Source organism: Girardinichthys multiradiatus, chromosome 8, assembly GCF_021462225.1.
Source record: "Girardinichthys multiradiatus isolate DD_20200921_A chromosome 8, DD_fGirMul_XY1, whole genome shotgun sequence".
NCBI lineage: Eukaryota > Metazoa > Chordata > Actinopteri > Cyprinodontiformes > Goodeidae > Girardinichthys > Girardinichthys multiradiatus.
In genome coordinates this window covers 26,625,272-26,644,784 of record NC_061801.1, presented here as the reverse complement: position 1 = coordinate 26,644,784, position 19,513 = coordinate 26,625,272, and the positions used below count along the sequence as shown (strand labels likewise).

At 40.3% G+C, this 19,513-nt stretch overlaps 1 protein-coding gene across 2 annotated transcripts in view; it reads right to left on the bottom strand.

Moving 5' to 3' along the window:
- The window catches only part of fgf10a (fibroblast growth factor 10a), a 29,404-nt gene extending 23,778 nt beyond the window's left edge, over positions 1 to 5,626 (bottom strand). The window contains exons 1-2 of one of the 2 annotated variants that reach the window (XM_047373041.1): positions 5,258 to 5,626; positions 4,416 to 4,976 (exon numbers count right to left, since the gene is read on the bottom strand). In XM_047373041.1, the coding sequence (XP_047228997.1) occupies positions 4,416 to 4,815 (400 nt within the window). In that variant the 5' untranslated portion in view covers positions 4,816 to 4,976; positions 5,258 to 5,626. Of the gene's footprint in view, positions 1 to 4,415 lie in introns of both variants that reach the window. The other variant, XM_047373040.1, reaches the window with a different exon arrangement.
- Between the last annotated feature and the right edge of the window lie 13,887 nt (positions 5,627 to 19,513).

Below are 19,513 nucleotides of genomic sequence, written 5' to 3'. Positions count from 1 at the left end.
AGGACAGTCTTGTTGCCTTTTGGTCAGGGCCAGGATCAATGCTAATCACATCCTGACGTGCCCTCAAGACATGCACATGGAGACCAGAGTGCCTCATTGCGAGGGCCTTATGAGGTGAGATGGATAGATGAGCACAGAGCAAATGAGGGGAAATATAAAAGCATGTTAGCAGTAAAGAGCACAAATTGACATTATGTAGACTAAACCCAGAATTATGTGCTCTATGCAGCCATGTTGATATGCTCAGATTGGCTTGACTTCATAAGGGAATCTCGACCCAAGAGTTAAAACATCTTTGTCACCTTTGACATGGTCTAATGATGTCCATTCATGAGCGGACTTCCATACTAACCAGTTTCAAGCTCACTCAGTTTGTTCAGTCTGCAAAATGTATGCATACTGCAGAGAGGCATTTTTGCACACATGCCTTACAAAATTAACTTCATAAATGACCTAAATATACTCATAAGTATTTAAGATTTTAAACTAGGGATAATCAAATGCATCCCAGGGTTAATAAAAAAAACAAAACATGAAATTGTCATTTAATTAAATACAGACAGGGATGCAGTGGATCATTCTTCCATTTTAGCATCATTAGCCCGCCACATTGCAAAGGCATATTTGACTAGAGTGCTAACACATTGCAAAACACCAGTTGGCGCTTCTCTTCTTTGATTGGACAGGCAATTAAACATTTTTATTAAATGGGGACCAACTGAATTTGTTTTTGGTGCGCTAATGGCGACCCCCAGGCCAAGTCTCCCTGGGTGGGGAGTCGTATAGCTCCATCAAAAACCGGAATAGTTTGGCCCTCCAACAAAACAGAAGAAAATCCCAAGAACAAAAGCTCCCAAGCAGTAGTTTTATCCATTGATCTGTTATAAACTGATCCTGACAGATAATCAATATGAGGTTGCCTTAATTGCATGTGATAATAATAGAATAAAGGTTTCATTGATCTAAAAATGTTTTTAAAGAATCTCTCTTTAACTTGGCTTGTCCTGTTGTCTGGGTATTCAAAATGCTTTTTTGGGGCTGAACTGACTGAACTTTTTTTTTGCCCCATGACACCCACACAATCTTTGCCACCCTGGGTCATGTTGCCCATATCAAATGGTCTGCCGCTGACTCCAATTTTTGTTACTTCTAAGACAAAAATTTGTCCAATTAGCCTTGCATTTACACAGAAAGGTCATTTGTTTCTAATGAGCGCACCACAGAAACCTGAATCAAACAAGCAATTTCTTTCTTTGGTTTGAGTGCAGCAGTTGTTTTGCTTCTATCAGCTGTAAAATCATCACAGTGTACTTGAACAATGTTATGATCTGAAACATAAAAACAAACAGAAAACTGTGGTCAAAACCTGTTGGTGCGCAAACCTCTGAGAAAGGGAGATCGTGTGAACAACATGAAACGTGGGAAGTGAAAAAACCACATCCACGTTCAGAGACAAGGGAGCAGAATTAAGTTACACTCTGTTTGTTTCAGTTTGAAGGGTGCAATTTGTTCAGAGCACATGCAAAAAATGGAATGCACAGATCCCTTACATGCAGGCTTGTGCACAGATGCAAATCCTGACTGAATCCACAAGAACGTTGGACTGCAGCATAGATCTCTCTCTCCAGTTCTGTTCTTACTATTATCACACACTTAATAAGGTGCAATAGCTGTTCAGACTGATTAGTTGCCTCTCTAATGCAGGGAACTGATGCGATTATAGTTAGTGACACATTGCAGCCTAATGGTTGGGCACCGTGCATGAGTGTGTAAAGCCGTCCATACATGTGCATGTGTGTGTGTCAGAGAGCACTACAGGCAAGGGGAGGGAGCAAGAGACGCTAATTGAAATTCCTTCAGCCATGTCTGGCAAAAACTTGGTGTCTCAGTGGCACACACACACACACACACACATTCACAGTGGCCCTGGCCCTAATAAAAATGGGCTTTGCCATATGGAGGCCATGTGCAAGAGTGGCCTCTCTGTGCTTGTGTGTGTGTGTGTGTGTGTGTGTGTGTGTGTGTGTGTGTGTGCGCGCATGTGTGTGTTCCCAACAGGGGAGACATGTTCCCCAAAAGTCCCAGCGATGGATTCAGGGACACCTATGACATGTGCATAAAGGTGTATGAGAGATAAAGACCTATAACAATTCAAGTATAGAAGAACAGAGAAATTGGCTGTTTGACCAGCCCTGACGGGTCACCAGCTGGACGTGAACTCTAAAAAATAATTTTTCAATCAGTGAATGCAGCATAAAATCTTTTCTTTGTGGAGACTCTCACTGTGGACTCAAAGTCACATATTTCCTGTATGCCTGAGGTGTTTAAAATAAAATCAGAGAAAGTGCAGATATACAAGAAGTTAAAAACAAAACTGTATTTTCATGTCTGTGACATGTCTGTGATTCATTCATCCAGGCTGTGAGAAAGTGAGGGAGAGCAGGATGTGCAGATAACAGAAAGGCTGAACAGAGTACAGCAAAGTTACTCTTAGTTAGAAAAAATTTATGCATTTCAAACATTGCCAGCTATTTTTTTAAATTTCAAAATCAAGGGAAGGATCTAGGAAATACACAGAGACAGCGGCTTTAGTCAAGCTAGCCCCACTAACCATGCTATTTGCTAATATAAAATGTTAAAAACATTTTAAAATTACTCCTCATTCATTTTGTCTTTGTTTTAACATATTAGTTAAACATTGTTTTAGGGAGACTAATCTCTCACACACAGCAGCATGATGCATGTGCTCCTAAAATAATAATCATCTTTATTGGTCATTGCACATGTACATTACAATGAAATTTGTCCTCTGCATTTAACCCATTCCTTATAGGGAGCAGTGGGCTGCCATTGTGCGGTGCCCGGGGAGCATTCTGGGGCTAAGGGTCTTGCTCAGGGACTCAGAGTGGCAATCAGTGGGATATGAACCTGGCCCCTTGTGTCCCCTCTGGAACGTAAACCTCCTGTTCTAACCACTAGGCCACCACCACCCCTATATAACATTTATATAACTATATAACTTCTTTCGTGAAAGCCTGTAAAGACAGAAACACTTAGGAATGGAAATCAGCTATAACCGTTTGATCGGTGTCTCTCTAATTAGAATGACTCCCACAGACTCAGCATACCATCTCAGATTAAGAAACATGAAGAAGAAATAATGCAGCAAGACTCTGTTTAATAGAAAAGAGTTTAGCTCAGATTATTAGATGTAATCCATTGGATTCAGTAAACATGGTGTGTAAATCAGGGCAGGTAGGTGTAGGAGTAATGTTCTGTTCTCCCTCAACAACTACTGTCAATGTGCCATGAGGCAATGGAGTTACTCCGAGCTGTTCAGAGGCAAGAATTCTCTGGCAGTCTTGGACAACTTCCAGATGTCTAGGAGATAAAAGTTGCGGAGGGCCGAATGATAACAGCTGATTTTCTGCTCTCGATCAGCCTTAACTGATTGTGAAAAGCCTTGCATGTTAAAGTTTTGAAGTATTTAGATTTGTCGGTGCGCAGGATGGATGCTTGGTTTGGTCATGCATGACACAATTTATCAGTATTAAATTCATACAGTCTGCATTCAAAATGCCGGAGACGTATCCTGGCCGTGCAAGAAAAAGATTGGACCTAATGTGAAGTATGATAGCTGTGTAAATGTGACGCTTAGTGGCACTGACAAATAATCATGTGTTCTCAGTGACCCCTCTCAGAATAAATGAGGGTTAAATCATATTTCATAGCCCAGAAAATCCACAGTCAGAGGAAGAGGTAGAGATCACTTTACATCTGAGTCAGTGAAACCTCAAACTTAGCATATGCATATGACTATTAGAGCTGCAATACAATAGCAGCAAGGAGTAAGTGGACTTGTCATTCTCCCCATGGGGTTTGGTAATAGCTGTTTTAGATATTTCTCTCAAAGACAAAAAACTTTTTCTGGGCAATTTCTAATTGATTCAAGTGCATTGTTTCCTCTTCTTTGTTTTTATCCGCTTGTTGGCTTAGTTGTTTTAGTTCCTTTTTTTCTTCATCTTCCCTCATGCACTTCTTCTGTCAACCTCTCTTTTCCCAAGCTCTTTGTAGTCTGAAAAATACACTCTGCCTCCCCACATGTCCAAAAGGCATGCAGCGCTGTTATTTGTTCTTTTGCCCAGTCACCTGTCTCAATGTGCATGCATGGTCCAAAAAAGGGACAAAGAAACATCATTCTCTGTAGATAAACTCATGAGAACTTCTGTGTCTTTGATCATTGACAGTTGGGGCATTGTACTTGGCGGCTTTAGCATAACCTTCCAGTTTTATAAAGAAAATCTATAAAACAACCCATTAGGGAGTAGTACTAGTAAACACTGTTACTTGGTCTATCCAGTAAATGCTGAAAATATGCAAAATCAAATTGAAGAGAAATCAAAACTCTAACTTACTGTATGGATCATCCTCTCTTTTGGTGCCATTGACGTTTCCATCCTTGCCAATGCGAAGGAAGAATTTCTGATAGGAGAACAGCTTCCTCCTGCGCACATCTCCTTGTAGATGCTTGTAGCTGCTTCGCACGTGTCGTCCAACAACAGTCGCAGACGACACGGACACATTAGTCGCCCGTGGCAACCTCGCAGAGGATGCAAGAAGCGGCACCCAGCAAGGTGGCGTAGGAGTCCCTCCTGGTGCATGGTTCCTTTCAGAGTCTGTTGATGAAGCAGAGGGTCCAAGCAAGAGAAGCAGCAGAAGGAAGGTCAGGGGCAGGAAGAGTGATGGAGGTCTGCGGCAGGGGAAGGAGGAGAACCAGGCGACCGGTGCACCTTGTGTCACTGCCCATCTACACATGGTAGTGGAGCTGGGAGAGCTGTGGAGGTGCTCAGGGGCTGGGGCATGCTGAGCTGGGTGCTGGGAGAAGGAAAGAGAGTGGGAGACACCCCCCTGCCCCACCGGGTAGACCTCCTCTATCTGGGAACCCAAAATCTCACTGGGATGGTAGGTGTTGAAACCTGTGGAACAACTGGAGTGAGAACAGTCTGACAGCAGTGGATGTGAGCGCAGCTTTTAGCAGTAGATCTACAATGCCCAGTGCTTGAAGAATGATGTAGCTGGTGGTGGTGCTGCGGCTGATTTGGTTGCTGTCTCCCTTTGCTGGGTATTTCTCAGAAAATGTCAACATCCGTATCTAAGATTACAACTATAGCTCTTCTATAGTTATTTTATTCCAAATCTTTAAACACGAACTATGATTTTTAATATATATATATATTACAACATCTGCAATATCTACCTCAAAAACATAAGTCCCGTTTACATCCTCATGGCCAGAAAGTACTGGAGGGAGGCAGAAGAGATTGAGTAAAACAGTTAAAGTGTTTGATATAAAAGGAATAAATACGACACAGAAAAATATCTGAGATGCTTCTCTTGAAATGTCCCAAAAAAAATCCAAGCAACGAAGGCAAGAAAACAAATTTAAATAGTCAGAATCCAGACTTTTTCTTTTCTTTTTTTCCTCCTTTGTTTCTCTTTTTTTTTGTCTGAGCTCGTGTTGAAGTTACTTGAGATTGTAACCAAGACCTCCCAGGTCTCGTCTTTCTCCCCTCTCTTGTTATGCGTCTGTCAGTGAGCTAAGCTCCCGGTCTGTCCTCTCTCCTTGCCTCTCAGAATATGAATGCAGGAGTGGCGTGTTGCCTCTCCTCTTTCCTCCCATGTGTGACTCCCTCTCTCTTTAGGCCCCCACCTCTCTACGCTGCCGCCTCTATCAGTGGTGCTTTCTCCTGATCTTCAGGAGTTTCAGAGAGGTGACTGAATCTTGTCTTCCTTTCACCTTATTTATCTGCAACAGCAGCTCCCCAGATATCTTCGTCTAATTGGATGTCTATTAAAACCACTTGGCTTTGAAGAACTTGTTGCACACACACACTTAAACACGTGCGTGGGAGTGTGTGCACGTGTAAATGTGGATTTGTAAGTGTGGGGTGGTAATAGTGGTGTGAGGGGGTCTGTCCCACCTCATTTTGACTTTCCTTCCCTCTCCCCCATTTTTCTGTCTTCACTCCTCCCCAGACAAAACCCCAGTGGGGCAGAGTAGGTCAAGACCCAACAGGAAAAAAGGAAGGAAAACTCTGCTCTCCTCCTTTTATAGTGTTAGATTAATCTTTCTGGTGTTAAAAACAATACATACTTTTGTAAGTTACTATACATGTTGCTTTCTATGCAACAAAAAAATTGTTACTTCATGACATGAAAACCACTCATAACATCTGTTCTTGTAAATGTTTGATCCTTAGTTTATTGTGTTCTGGATTTTAATATTTTGAATCAAAATCCTCTTTATATTGCTGACAGAGAATTTCAGACATGTGATTTCTAAACAGTTGTGTGTAACTGATAGCAAATAGGAGTTATAGAAATGTTTACTTGCTCTCTTTTTCTGAAGCTTAACCCCCCAGTTATTTAAAACATGTTTTGGCTGTCAAGCAGTTCCAAAGTAGAAATTGTTTATTTTCATAGAGATAGATAGATAGATAGATAGATAGATAGATAGATAGATAGATAGATAGATAGATAGATAGATAGATAGATAGATAGATAGATAGATAGATAGATAGATAGATAGATAGATAGATAGATAGATAGATAGATAGATAGATAGATAGATAGATAGATAGATAGATAGATAGATAGATAGATAGATAGATAGATAGATAGATAGATAGATAGATAGATAGATAGATAGATAGATAGATAGATAGATAGATAGATAGATAGATAGATAGATAGATAGATAGATAGATAGATAGATAGATAGATTGATTGATTGATTGATTGATAGATGGCATTAGTAGCATAATAGCAATTAGATTTTATTGATTGTGCTAATGCTGGACAGAGCTTTGAAACTGAATTACAGCATACTGGACTTTACAATCCAGACACGTCCATCATCACAGTTTTTCAAAAACCTAATATTGAAAAATCACGACCAGATATTATTCACACTTTGACCACTAGATGGTAGAAAAGTGCTTTTGAGAAGATCATTGGTGTGTGTAGAATGTGCATCATTAGGGACTTCAAGTACATAAAGTCTGGAAGCAGTTTGAGGTGATTTCACAACTATAGTCTAAAAGGGACTAAAGAAAGGGTTTCAGAATTTTGAGTTTCAAAACCTAACATTTATTTCTAGGAGTTTTGGAGAGAATGGAAAAAAAAGAATTAAAAGTTACAACTGGACATGTCAATCATTCATGCACCAGGAAAGAGGTGTCATGGACTTCTTGGTTCCTTCTCTCATTAATCCTTGTTATTATTTTAAAACCTGGCAGTGCTGTAAACTTGTCCACAACCTTGTCTAAAATTTGAATAAATATACGAAAGTCTATAATTGTAACTTTACAAACTGTGAAAGTTTCAGAACTGACAAGTCAAAGTGGATCAAGTACCCTAACTTGAAACCTCTTTTGTTGCTTTGAGCATTATGGTGCTGTTTATTTCTAAGGCCTTTTTTCAGTGTTGGTTTTCATTTTCCTTATGCCATGTCAATTAGGTGAATAAAATTAAGACTTTTTTATTTCAGTAGCAAGTTATGAGGATACCTAAATCTATAACTATGTTTTGACTTGATTAAGTTATAAGTAATAAAAAGTGCTAATTAAAAACAATAAAAATGCATCAAATTGATTAGATCAATTGTGTTTTGACCTGAATCAGTATTTTTCAGAAAAAGATAAAGGTTATGATGGATTTTGGTTGCTGTATTTCAGATTTTAAGAGCCCGAGTCTGCTGTCTGGTTTCAGCGTTGTTTAATTTCCTTTTCACATTGTCAGACAACAGCCATATCTCCACCTTCTGTTTCCTTCTCTCTAGTTTGTCCATGGTCCACGGTATGCTGAAGGCAGATTTCAGTTATCATGGTCATCCTACTGTAAGTTTTTAAGTTTAACATCATTCTGCTATGGATCCATCATGTGCAAACTATTAACCATGAGAACAAAAACAAAAGCCCTACTTTTACTCTACACTCATTGAGTAGTTTCCTCTGCTGGAGTAACTCTTGACAAAGAATAGATGTTGTTGGGTGCTGCCAACAATCTGTCATTCATGTCAGCACTTTAGCTTTAGTGTTCCTGCAATGGACCTGACTTCACACATGGCAAAAAATGATTTGATAGGTTGTTTTGGTGAAAGAACAAGCACTGTGAAAGGTACCTTGATGAAACGATGATAAATTATTGAATAACTTTTAGTTAATGTAATAGGCAAACGATAAAAATAAAAAAAACTGATGAAAAACAGCTGGTTTTTTTATTGGCTCTCTCAAACATAAAGCTGGAAAAATACTTTTTATGTCTATAATAATGTTTTTGATTAACCAAAAATATTAATCAGGAGGACAGGACACAGTTTCTTTTTTTTTTTTTCTTTTAATAAAGTCTTCTGGGTAACGGCCTACAAACAGTCCTAACCTTAAGGTATTTAGTCAACCAATTTGCTTTGAAAAATCGCCTAAACAATTCAGCTATCAAAGCAGTTTATTAGGTGCCTAGGCATGTGTGTTTATATACTTAGGTAATAGATGGCTGAGTAGATGTCAACTCTTGTCGCCATTCAGCACCGCGGACAGCACTTTTCATTGCAGCCCTTTAACATCCAAACACTGTAATTGGAAGTCTTTACATTGGACATTGTTTGTTTTTTGGAAGGTTCTCCCGAAATGCTGTTTGACATTTTTAAAATTGAATGTAGTGTGACTGGAATTTCTAATGAACCAATGTGCATTAGAAGAAGAACTCCCTTTGTAGGACATCCTTTGGCTTAGTGGTTAAACAGTATTGCATTTTGTTGAATTTTGGTGCATAGGGTTGGTTCATTTTTAAATAAATCACATATATTTCTTATTATTATATACACAATAAATAGAAAGCCAGACTGATTTGTGTTAAGAGTATTGAAGAGTTGTGTTTGTTTGGACATGCCTTAATTCAAGATAAGACTGATGAACCTGAAACAACATATTGTATGTTTAGGGAAAATAAGTAAGCATACTCTACAGTTAACCGAATTAGCTGAGCAAAACAACACAGAAATACACAGAAATCCCCAAAAATACGAGCGAGCGCACTACTGAGGCTGCCATCTGCGGCACCATCTTGGATCTTTCTCACAGTATTCTTTTTGTTAACTCGTACTCGTCTTCCGCTTATCCGGGACCGGGTCGCGGGGGCAGCAGACTCAGCAGAGACGCCCAGACGTCCCTCTCCCCAGACACCTCCTCCAGCTCCTCCGGGTGGAGCCCAAGGCGTTCCCAGGCCAGAGACATAGTCCCTCCAGCGTGTCCTGGGCCGTCCCCTGGGCCTCCTCCCGGTGGGACGTTCCTGGAACACCTCCCGAGGAAGGTGTCCAGGAGGCATCCGGTATAGATGCCAGAGCCACCTCAACTGGCTCCTCTCGATGTGGAGGAGTAGCGGCTCTACTCCGAGCCCCTCCCGGATGGCCGAGCTCCTCACCCTATTTCTAAGGGAGTGCCCGGCCACCCTACGGAGGAAGCTCGTTTCCGCTGCTTGTATCCGGGATCTCGTTCTTTCGGTCATGACCCAAAGTTCATGGCCATAGGTGAGGGTAGGAACGTAGACCGACCGGTAAATCGAGAGCTCCGCTTTTCGGCTCAGCTCTCTCTTCAACACAACAGACCGGCACAGCGCCCCCATTACTGCGGCAGCCGCACCTATCCGTCGGTCGATTTCCCACTCCATTTTTTCCCCCACTCCTGAACAAGACCCTGAGATACTTAAACTCCTCCACTTGAGGCAGGAACTCCCCTCCAACCTGAAGAGGACAAGCCACCCTTTTCCAGTCGAGTACCATGGCCTCGGACTTGGAGGAGCTGATCCTCATCCCAGCCGCTTCACACTCGGCTGCGAACCGCCCCAGTGCATGCTGTAGGTCCTGGCTACAGGGGGCCAGCAGGACCACGCCATCTGCAAAAAGAAGAGACGAAATCCACTGGTCCCCAAACCAGACCCCCTCCGGTCCTCGGCTGCGCCTAGAAATCCTGTCCATAAAAGTTATGAACAGGACCGGTGACAAAGGGCAGCCCTGCCGGAGTCCAACAATGCGAACCAAACTCCTGCTCCACTTGTACAGAGATCGGATGGCCCCTAGTAAAGGGCCCCCCATTCCATACTCCTGGAGCACCCCCCACAGGGAGAAATTTTTTTTTGACGAAAATATTAGTGGGTGGTCTGTGCAAAATGCATGACATTTCTGCCTATTGTGCACGTAATCTGTAAAAGCTAAAAAGTATCAGCAATGCCGCTCCATCCTATCCTTGTTTGGTCATGCCCACCACCACCATGAGTTTATTGATGGACGATGGCGCCGTGGCATGTTCTACAAAGAAAACTAGGAAAGGGTCCATCGACTTATTTTAAATAAGTATTGTAGAGAGAGACGGCTACAACTAGGTGGGAAAATATCACAAATCTTAACCGGCACGTGTAGACTCACCACACAGGTATTATTTCGTAGGTACGTTACAATAAGTCCTGTTTACATATTTTATACATGCAATGTTACTTGATAACCAGCTTATGTTACATTTCATAATAAGCTTAAAGTTTTCCACACCTGCCGCAAATGGGCTGCTAACTTCATGCTAAAATTAGCTTGTTTGTGTTTACAATAAAGTTGGAGACACACACACATATCTACATTTGGTTGTTTTGTATTCAGCTGAAGGCCTTTACAGGAGGTGTACTTTGTATACAGAGATGGAGAATACAGATTTTTTTTTTACTAAAGCTGACTAAAACTAGACTAAAAGCTGACTAAATGTGACTAAAACTAATAGGCGCTTTTGTCCAAAAGGCTAAGTGTCACGGAGTGACATTTTTGGACTTTGTTTGTGGCTTTGTGTTTGTTTACCTTTTGCCTAGATTTTTCTATTTTGGTTTTTGTATCATGTTTTCTTTCCTCCCTCTTCTGCCTCCTAGTGTTTACTTCTTAAGTTCTTTTATGGTTGTTTTCTTATTACTTTGTATGGTTTATTATTATTATTATTGTAATTATTATAGTTCTTGGTCTTCCCTGGATTCTCTAGTTTTATTTCTCTTCAGTATCTTTGTGTTTAATTGTGTTTTATTATTTGTTCCTTTGCACTCTTCTTGTTTACTAGTTTATTCTCTGTTTCCTTTCCAGTTAATTCAGTCAGTGTGGTTAGGTTTGTTTACTTTTGTATTCAGGTTTTCTTTATGGGTTCTTTGTTTGTTCTCAGGTTGTTATTGTTGTTTCTATGTTCCCTCTAGTTTCTCTGTTTACTTTAGTCATGATTATTCTAGTTTTCTTAGTCCCCATTTGATTATTTATCTTTGTCTATAGGTTTGCTTGGTCTGTGTTTCTGTTTATTGTTTATTAGTTACTTTGCCCATGCTCAGTCTTTGTATTTGTTTCACCTATTCCTTCTGCCTCCTTGTCACACCTGTTCCCTGTTTTCTCTGATTACCTGCCCTTTGTTATCCCTCAGTATATTAGTTGGTTTTGTGTCATTGTTTGTTGCTGGTTCCTTGTGTTTCTCATACCCTGTTCTCAACCCACGTATTTGTGCTGAGTTTTTCCACGTTCCTGCAGAACCGATCTTGTAAGTTTTTGGATCTGGACTTTGTTTGGATCTGCAGTGCCTTGTTTGGTTTCTTTGATAACCTCTGGAAATAAAGTTGAAAACCTTTTACAACATGTTGCTGCCCAGCTCTTGTCTGCACTTTGGTCTGCCCGCAAACAGTACTATGACACTAAGACTAAGATTAAAACTAAGATGGCCGCCAAAAACAACACAGCATTTACCGATGTTAACTTTTCAACATAACCTCACTTTGAAGATCCTGAGTTTTTTCTTTAATTTGATGCTGCATATCTTGACAGCATATCTCTGTGCAAAGGTATTTAAGGTTACTGTCACCTGTTTTACTGAAGAAACATTTCCTGTAACAAGTTACAAATATATTAATAATAAATTAACAAAGTAGGTGTTAATAGTAGGCCAAGACATGTCTGGCCATGTAAGTGTGCACCGTTCTGATGGACAAATAGGGAAGACACAGCCTTAAGAAAAAGAAAATCATTGTTGACATCCTTGATTTATTTATTATTTTATTACTTGATTACTAAAAATTTTCAAAAGATGCTGCTATAGTGATGTGCAGCTCCAGCTTATTGTGCGAGATAGTGTTGACTGCATCAGTTCAAACTGTATGTTGGGTAAACTGAGCTAACTGTGAACTAAACTTGCTGAAAAAGGGTGCACCATGGGAAGAAAGCAGAGAAAAGAATGAAAGAGTGGGAATGAGAGATGAAAAATGCCAAGCATTAGAGCCAGACTGAGAAAAGGAGAAAAACATCTGCTCAGTGGCTCTGTGGCTTGAGCTTGGGGCACAGATTGACAACAAATACACACATACTGCCCATCCCACTGACTGTTCTATCTGTACAATCATTGCTGGGTGATAATGGCAGAAACAAATCACTTATCAGTTTCTCACTGATCTCTTCATTGCCTTGACAAGCAGTCTTGTTGTTCTGTGTACCAGCTTTAATTAGTCTCAGATGTTGAAAATATGCTGTCAAATACCAAGAAAAAAAACTTTCATCCCATCATAAAACAACTTGTTGGAGAAGCTCCAACAAATTTCAGCAATTTTTCTCTAAAAGCTGTAGAGGACCGGTATTTAAATGTTGTTTACATTACTGTAAACATCACTGGGTTGGAGTTCCTCCTTTATTAGATGTTTTTTTCACGGATTCTGATCATTTTAAGACAGCAGAGACGGCATTCTGTAAAATATTACTTATTGAATAATGATTTAAATGTTCATCAGAAATAATAGAATTTATTGTAATTTTGTTGTCACAATTAGAATGTTTTAAATTTTTCTGAACTAAATGCTGGAAGGAGATGAGTGGGGTTCATTCACACTGGCATTGCGTTCAGAGGCAAGACATAAATATCTAACAGGTGGAAGCAAATGGCTACAATCTCATTCATTCCCAAAACGTAGACAGAAATCACTAAATGCTTGCTGCTTTATAGACCTTGCATAAGATGAGTGAATACTGGTGCCCTCCTGCTCAGTTGGTCATGCTTTGGATAAGTCTTGATCACTCATGCCCAGGAGCAGAAAGCCATTAGGGACCAGCAGTTCGGCTCAGTGATTCTAATTGTTTCATTGCGGTCGAGCTGGTGGCTTTGAACACATTATGGCCTACAAACCCTGCTCTGCTGAAATGGCCTTGGCACTTAACTTTAATTACACACACATTAAAGCACTTACACACAAAAAAGGAGGTCTTACAAAAAGCTAACTTACACGACATGTAGGCCCGGGCTGCCACACAGATAATTCTCCGTAAATGCAAACCATCAGTGACAACCATAAGAATCCCCCAAGTGCATTGATTACGATCTACTCTTGAAAGTTACAGTTTTAAGTCAATCTAAAGTGCTTTTTCCCCCCAACAAAAACTGTTTTTGTTTCCCCCATCAGCTTTGTCATTTCCTTGGAATGTACGACATGCACTTGAAATGGAAACAAACAGGGATCAGTGTGCTAACTGCAGCGATAAGGGAAACATGAGTAAACACCTCGTTTGACCTGACCTTTTTCCGGCAGCAGCAAAGGTTTTTGCCAAACTCCACCGTAAGGAGACATGACATTCAGATTGCATAAACAACAATGTTCTGAGAAGGTGACATAAAGCAATCGGACCGGACTGGTTTTGTTAAGTTGTCTGATTTACACACCACAATATTTCTGACAACCCCTTCATGCTGATTTTGGAGAAAAGAGCAGGTTTGTAATCAGAAACTTGTATCTCCCAAAAGCTCAGTCTTTAAGTGATAATTTATTACAGCTAAGTACACTCTGCTACAAAGAAAGGGTTCCAGCAGTCTGGTTTCTGTCGTTCGCTGGAATGTTTTACTGTTTAGAAATATAATTATGCAATGTCATTGAGCCTCACAGAAGAATGTTTGTGTGGGATGAGCATTTTTGTCTTGGAAGGCTGATCCAGCTGATTATTGAGAAAAGACACCACAGCAAATCTTCCAAGTGGGAGGTTTAATGCACATTTGCAAGAAAAAGAGTAAGGTTGTTGGAACTGCCAGAATTTCTTATTTAATTACTGATAAAATGTGGCCCCATATTCTTTGAAGGCACAACTTAAGATAAAACTGACTAAGCTAGAAATACATAAAACACGAGTGCATTGAAGCCAGTGGTTAATAACTCCAATGCAGATGTGTGAGGAAGTGTAGATTGCAAAAGAGCAGGCTAGGCCTGTCACAAGTATCAAGGAAGGTATACCGAAGTTTTACAGTGTTAAGGTTTTCAAACTGCTACAATTTCCTGTCATGTTGTTCCTACATTAAAAGTCCTTTAATTCCCCCCGACATTTTTCAGACAATATGGCCTGTTGACAAATATTTGTTGCCGTGAAAAACAACAGCATGGAAACTAAAGAAGTACTACCCATCCTTCCTTTTAAGGTAGCAATGCTTTTGGGGCACGGCTCATGGCACAATGGTGGAGCTCGCGGCTGTCCCGGATTTGAGTCCCAATCTGGTGATGTTTGCCTTCCCACTCTCTCCTCCCCACTTATTGTCTGACTACTTTCAGGAAAAAAAAAAACAGAAAAGGCCACGAGTGCCACAAAAACACAAAAAGGGGTAGCACTGCTTAAAAACCACAGGTACAGCAGGCATCTGGTGCAGAAAGCCCAACAAATTACAGGGTCCCTAGTACACATTTTTTATGTTCAAGCTGTTTTTCAGGAATTCCTTTTTCAGATTCAAATTATCAAACTTCTTGATTCAGGTTTTTAGACCATTTTAATGTGTAAAAGTTCATTATAAATTAACTTCAGACACATGAGCAAGGTCTGAAAAATGAAAGACAGAACAAAGAAAGGAAGGAAAGAAGGGAGGGAAGAAGGGATTTAGGAAGGAAGAAGGAAAGGAGGAAGAAAGGAACCCCAGTCAGAAGGAATTAAAGAAGACAGTAAGGATGGAAAGAAGGAAGAAACTGATTATGTAAAAAAAGGAAAGAATGAAAAAGGAAGCAACAGAGAAGTAACACACAGAAAACAGGAAGGAAAAAAGAAAAGGCAGGGTTGAAGGATAGAATGGAGGAAAGAACAGGATGGAAAGAAGAGAAGAAAGCAAGAAGGAAGGAAGGGAACAGGAAAGGATAAAAGGAAAGAAAGAAGGAAACAAAATAAGCAGTGGAGAAGTGCTGTTAAATTTAGCACTTGTGTATTTTAGCTCAATATCAAAACAAAAATACATGCAACAGATAACATTCTTATATCTAATATCCCAACACATTTTTGTTTTAAACTAATGTTATCATGACAGCATGAAAAACTAAATTTGAGTGAACATCACAACAACTTTCCCTGGATCTTACAAAGTAGCTTCCTGATGAACTGTAAATAAAGGACCTTAAATAAATACATCTAAGTACACCTAAAATTTTTGGTACAAAGGCAATGTGTCAAACCTGAGAAATTAAAGGGGTACACACTGTCAGTTCTTTCGCCCTATGATGAACTTTCACACATTTACTTCTGCAGATAACTACCAGCCTCCATAATTCTATTGCTCTAGGTTTTCAGTGTAGACATGAACATTTAATTCCTTGTGTTACATACTGGTCAGGCACAATATAATGACCAACTGCCTAATAGTCTGTTGGTCCCACTTTTGCACAGACATTGATCTGCTACAAAAATGGCCATGGCCATCAGGGAAAACTGTTTCTATATAATATTATATGTGGTTGGCAACAATGCTTAGGTAGGTGGTACACGTCAACATCCTGATGCCATGTTTTCCCCAGGTAAGCATTGTGAATGCATCTGATCCATATGATGAAAAAGAAATTATGATATATCAGACCAGGCCACCTTTTTCATTGCTCATCATTGCCCATTGTTGGTGCTTTTGGCCAGCCTGACTAGCTATGGATATGCAGACTCATATACAACAAGCTGCTCATTGTATCCCAACATCTGCATGTTAAAAACAGCCCATTTATCCAGCCAGACTATTGCGAGATGGTCCAGATGGTAAGTTGATACTTTAATATATATATTTTTTAACAAGGCAGGGACGTCACAGAGGAGTAGATAACCTGGTGAAGATGCAGAAGAACATTGTGAATTCCACATCATTGATCTTAACAGACATACACTATTCAGAATTGGAGCACTGCAAAAGCAGCAGACATTCTCACTTCCATGGCTGCAGGTGTACAAAGTTTGATGTGGAGAAACTTGACTGGCCTGCACAGAGTCCTGACCTAAACCTTCTTGAATACCTTTGGGATGAATTAGAGCAGAGGCTCTATACCTGTTTTTCTCATGAACACATTCTTAAACTTTGTGGAAGATGTTTATAGGATAGTTAAAATTGCTGTTGCTGACAATGGTGGGTGTAAGGATTATTGATTAATTAATATTCATCAAGAATAATAATTTAAAATCATAAATTGAAAGAAATTTATTTTCTTAACCACAAATCATCATGTCCTCTGGTGTTGTGATTATGGGCTCAAAGCTCTTTAATTATTACAAATTATTAACCGAACCACAAACTGCCACTGTTTATTCAACCACTTCACCGAAGGTGTGGAAACTTCAACCTTGTTTTGACAGATAAATCACTCTTGCACAAAATAAACACAAACGCTTCTCTTAATTATATATATGAAGATTTATTGAAGCCGAATAATCCTGACATACCATTAGTCTGGTCCAAAAACCTTCACCTAACTAACAAGCACTATTCTACACAAAGGGAATAAAAATGACTACCTAACAATAATAAGAAAAGAAAAACATGTATGTGCATTTAGTGTCTATGAAGATCAAACCAGTAGTTTTATGGACAAAATGTGTAATTTGGGTTAAATGGAAGAGAAATCCTCCTGGTGTTGATGTCTCGATTGCAGCGATCAGCTGATAAAACGGTGGGGCCACGCCCCTTTAGCCACAACCAGCTGATCGCCCCAAATCTTGACAAAGAGTCATAAAACTCTGAGGCAGGAACTCAGTGGAAAATCTCCAGCAATAAAACTGGAACAAAGAGTGGTCGGGCGAGACCCCAGTTGCCTTGAATGAAAAACTTTTAAAAGTCCAACTTCTAACTCCTGGCTGATTTGGGATCAGCCGGACAAATCAAAACACAGCTCAGCATAAAATACTTCAATCAGTATAGCATGCAACAAGTTAATACCTGAGATTAACTACTGGTAATCCTACATCACCTTAACTGCCTCATCTTACCCAGACCTCTAAATGCACCTATCCGGTTTAATATGAAAAGAACGAAATTACTTTGAAGTTGATTTCTTCTCTCCACCGGTTGAGGATGGATCAGGTCTGAAGAAAAGGAGGGGAGGGGGATTACGCGTCCGTGATCAAATTAAAGAAACAAAAAAGGTAATTTCTCATCCGTCCAAGAGGGGAAAAGATGAACCGTTAGTTGACTGCATTACACAAGGAGGAAAACTCATCTCCTTGGACATAGAACCTCTGTGGGTTTTCACCTGCGCCGGGTGTCGGCGTGGTCTTCGATCGGTAAATAAAACTCCTGATCTTCTCGTATCAGACAGATTTTCAGCTTTCAAGCTCTTCCGGGAATGGCCTTGTGGAGCAAAGGTTTGCCTGCGAGCTCTTGACTCTGCAGATATACGCCTCCGTTGCGCTGTCCTGTTAGACAGGCGGGAAATGGCACCGAAACTTCATCTCCTCTGGGTTTTACACTCTTGGTGACGTCAGAGCTGCGACATCTGTTGAACTGCATGTGTCAAAATGTGCGACCAAAATGGATGACCCCAACAGTGGGTCTATTAATAAACTGGACCTTATTGATTAAGAATAGGATGTCATCAGAGTTCATGTACATACAAAAGTAGACAGACAAATACTTTTGGCAATATAGTGTACTTCAAAAACTTGCCAAGTTCTGCAAAATCTCTTTTATTTCCCTATGTTTAGATCAAAATAACATGTGTTTCTCAAAATGCCAGCTGACCGGGCAGTTTAGGAAACAGTGTAATAGCAGATTTAACTTCTTCATTAATTTGAGGTTTGGATTGGAGTGCATGGGCCATTCTCAGTGCATCATTAGAATTCATAAGGTTGCACACAAAAGCATCTTTTTTTTACGTGTCCTGTCTGGCAGTATAGCAATCCCAATTGTTGTTGGAGTGTTAAGAAGAACCCCGACAGATTTACTTTCACAAGTGGAGCATTATGGTTTTCACTATTATTCTATAAAAAACTGCTTTGGGAATATTTCAAATGCCATGGACACAGATGGAAACAAAAGGGAAAAAAGGGAGAAAGGTTGGGCAAAAGGTTAAAAGGGAGATAAGAATAGAGGAGATAAAGAAGGATGAAGAGAATACAACATAACACCCTAGAAGTCTGTTTCAACACCTTCAGAAAGAGAGAAAGAAGAAAAAAAACACAGGGACAAACAACATATGCATATATAACAACAACAACATTACTGAAAAGTATACAGTACTGAGCTCAATATAGAGTATATCTGTGTGTCTGTGAAAACATAAATCCAAACACCTGAGCGCACTTGTATATATATGTTTCCTCTATAAGAATATCCAATAGTGATTGTGAGGAGCCACAGATCTGCCCCCAGGATCCGAGGTGGACACAGAGGAGATCGGAGCCACAGACATCCAAAAGCCCCCCAGATAGCCGCAGAAGGACCACCGTCAAGACTACCACACCCCCTCAGAGAAGAGCCCCAGGGGAACCACCCAGTAGCCACATTGTGGAAGCCCCTGGGAACTGAAGCGACGAACCCATCGGCTCTGCCGACAGCCTGCTACACTGGAGCAGATTCAGCCATGGACCCAGAAAATCGAGACACAATGGTACACCAGCCCCCAGCAGAGGCCTTACCAAGCAGCCACCGGGAGTGAGCCAGCATATACCCAAGCATCCAGCCCCGGACACTGAGAACCACCAACGCACCAGCAGAGTGAGACACCAGCCACCGACAGGGAGTGTGACAGGGGAAATAGGTCCCACATTTGATGGGGCCTAAGATGATCCAGGAGGTTCTAAAAACATCTTAGAAAATGTACCACTTATGGAGTGGAAACAAATAAGAAAGTCTGGAAGAGTGCTGTTTCACCTCATCCACAAATGTCATCCAAATATGACAGTGCAAAGTAATAGTTTATCTCTTAGAGCCATGATGAAAATTATGACTCAGAATTAAGTCATAGCAGAGCTAATTATACATTTGAAGGAAAGTGCCACCATATTTCTGTTTTCAGGCAGCAAATATCACATCTGCAAAACAGAGACATCCCTCAGACATCTGCCTCACAGATACTGTATATCTATACACCAGCAGCTACAAGAAACTGTACAATAAAATAAACAACTGCCAGAAATATTAACTTTGCCATGCACAAACAGAGGGTGTGTAACATGTGCTCATCTTATCAATGG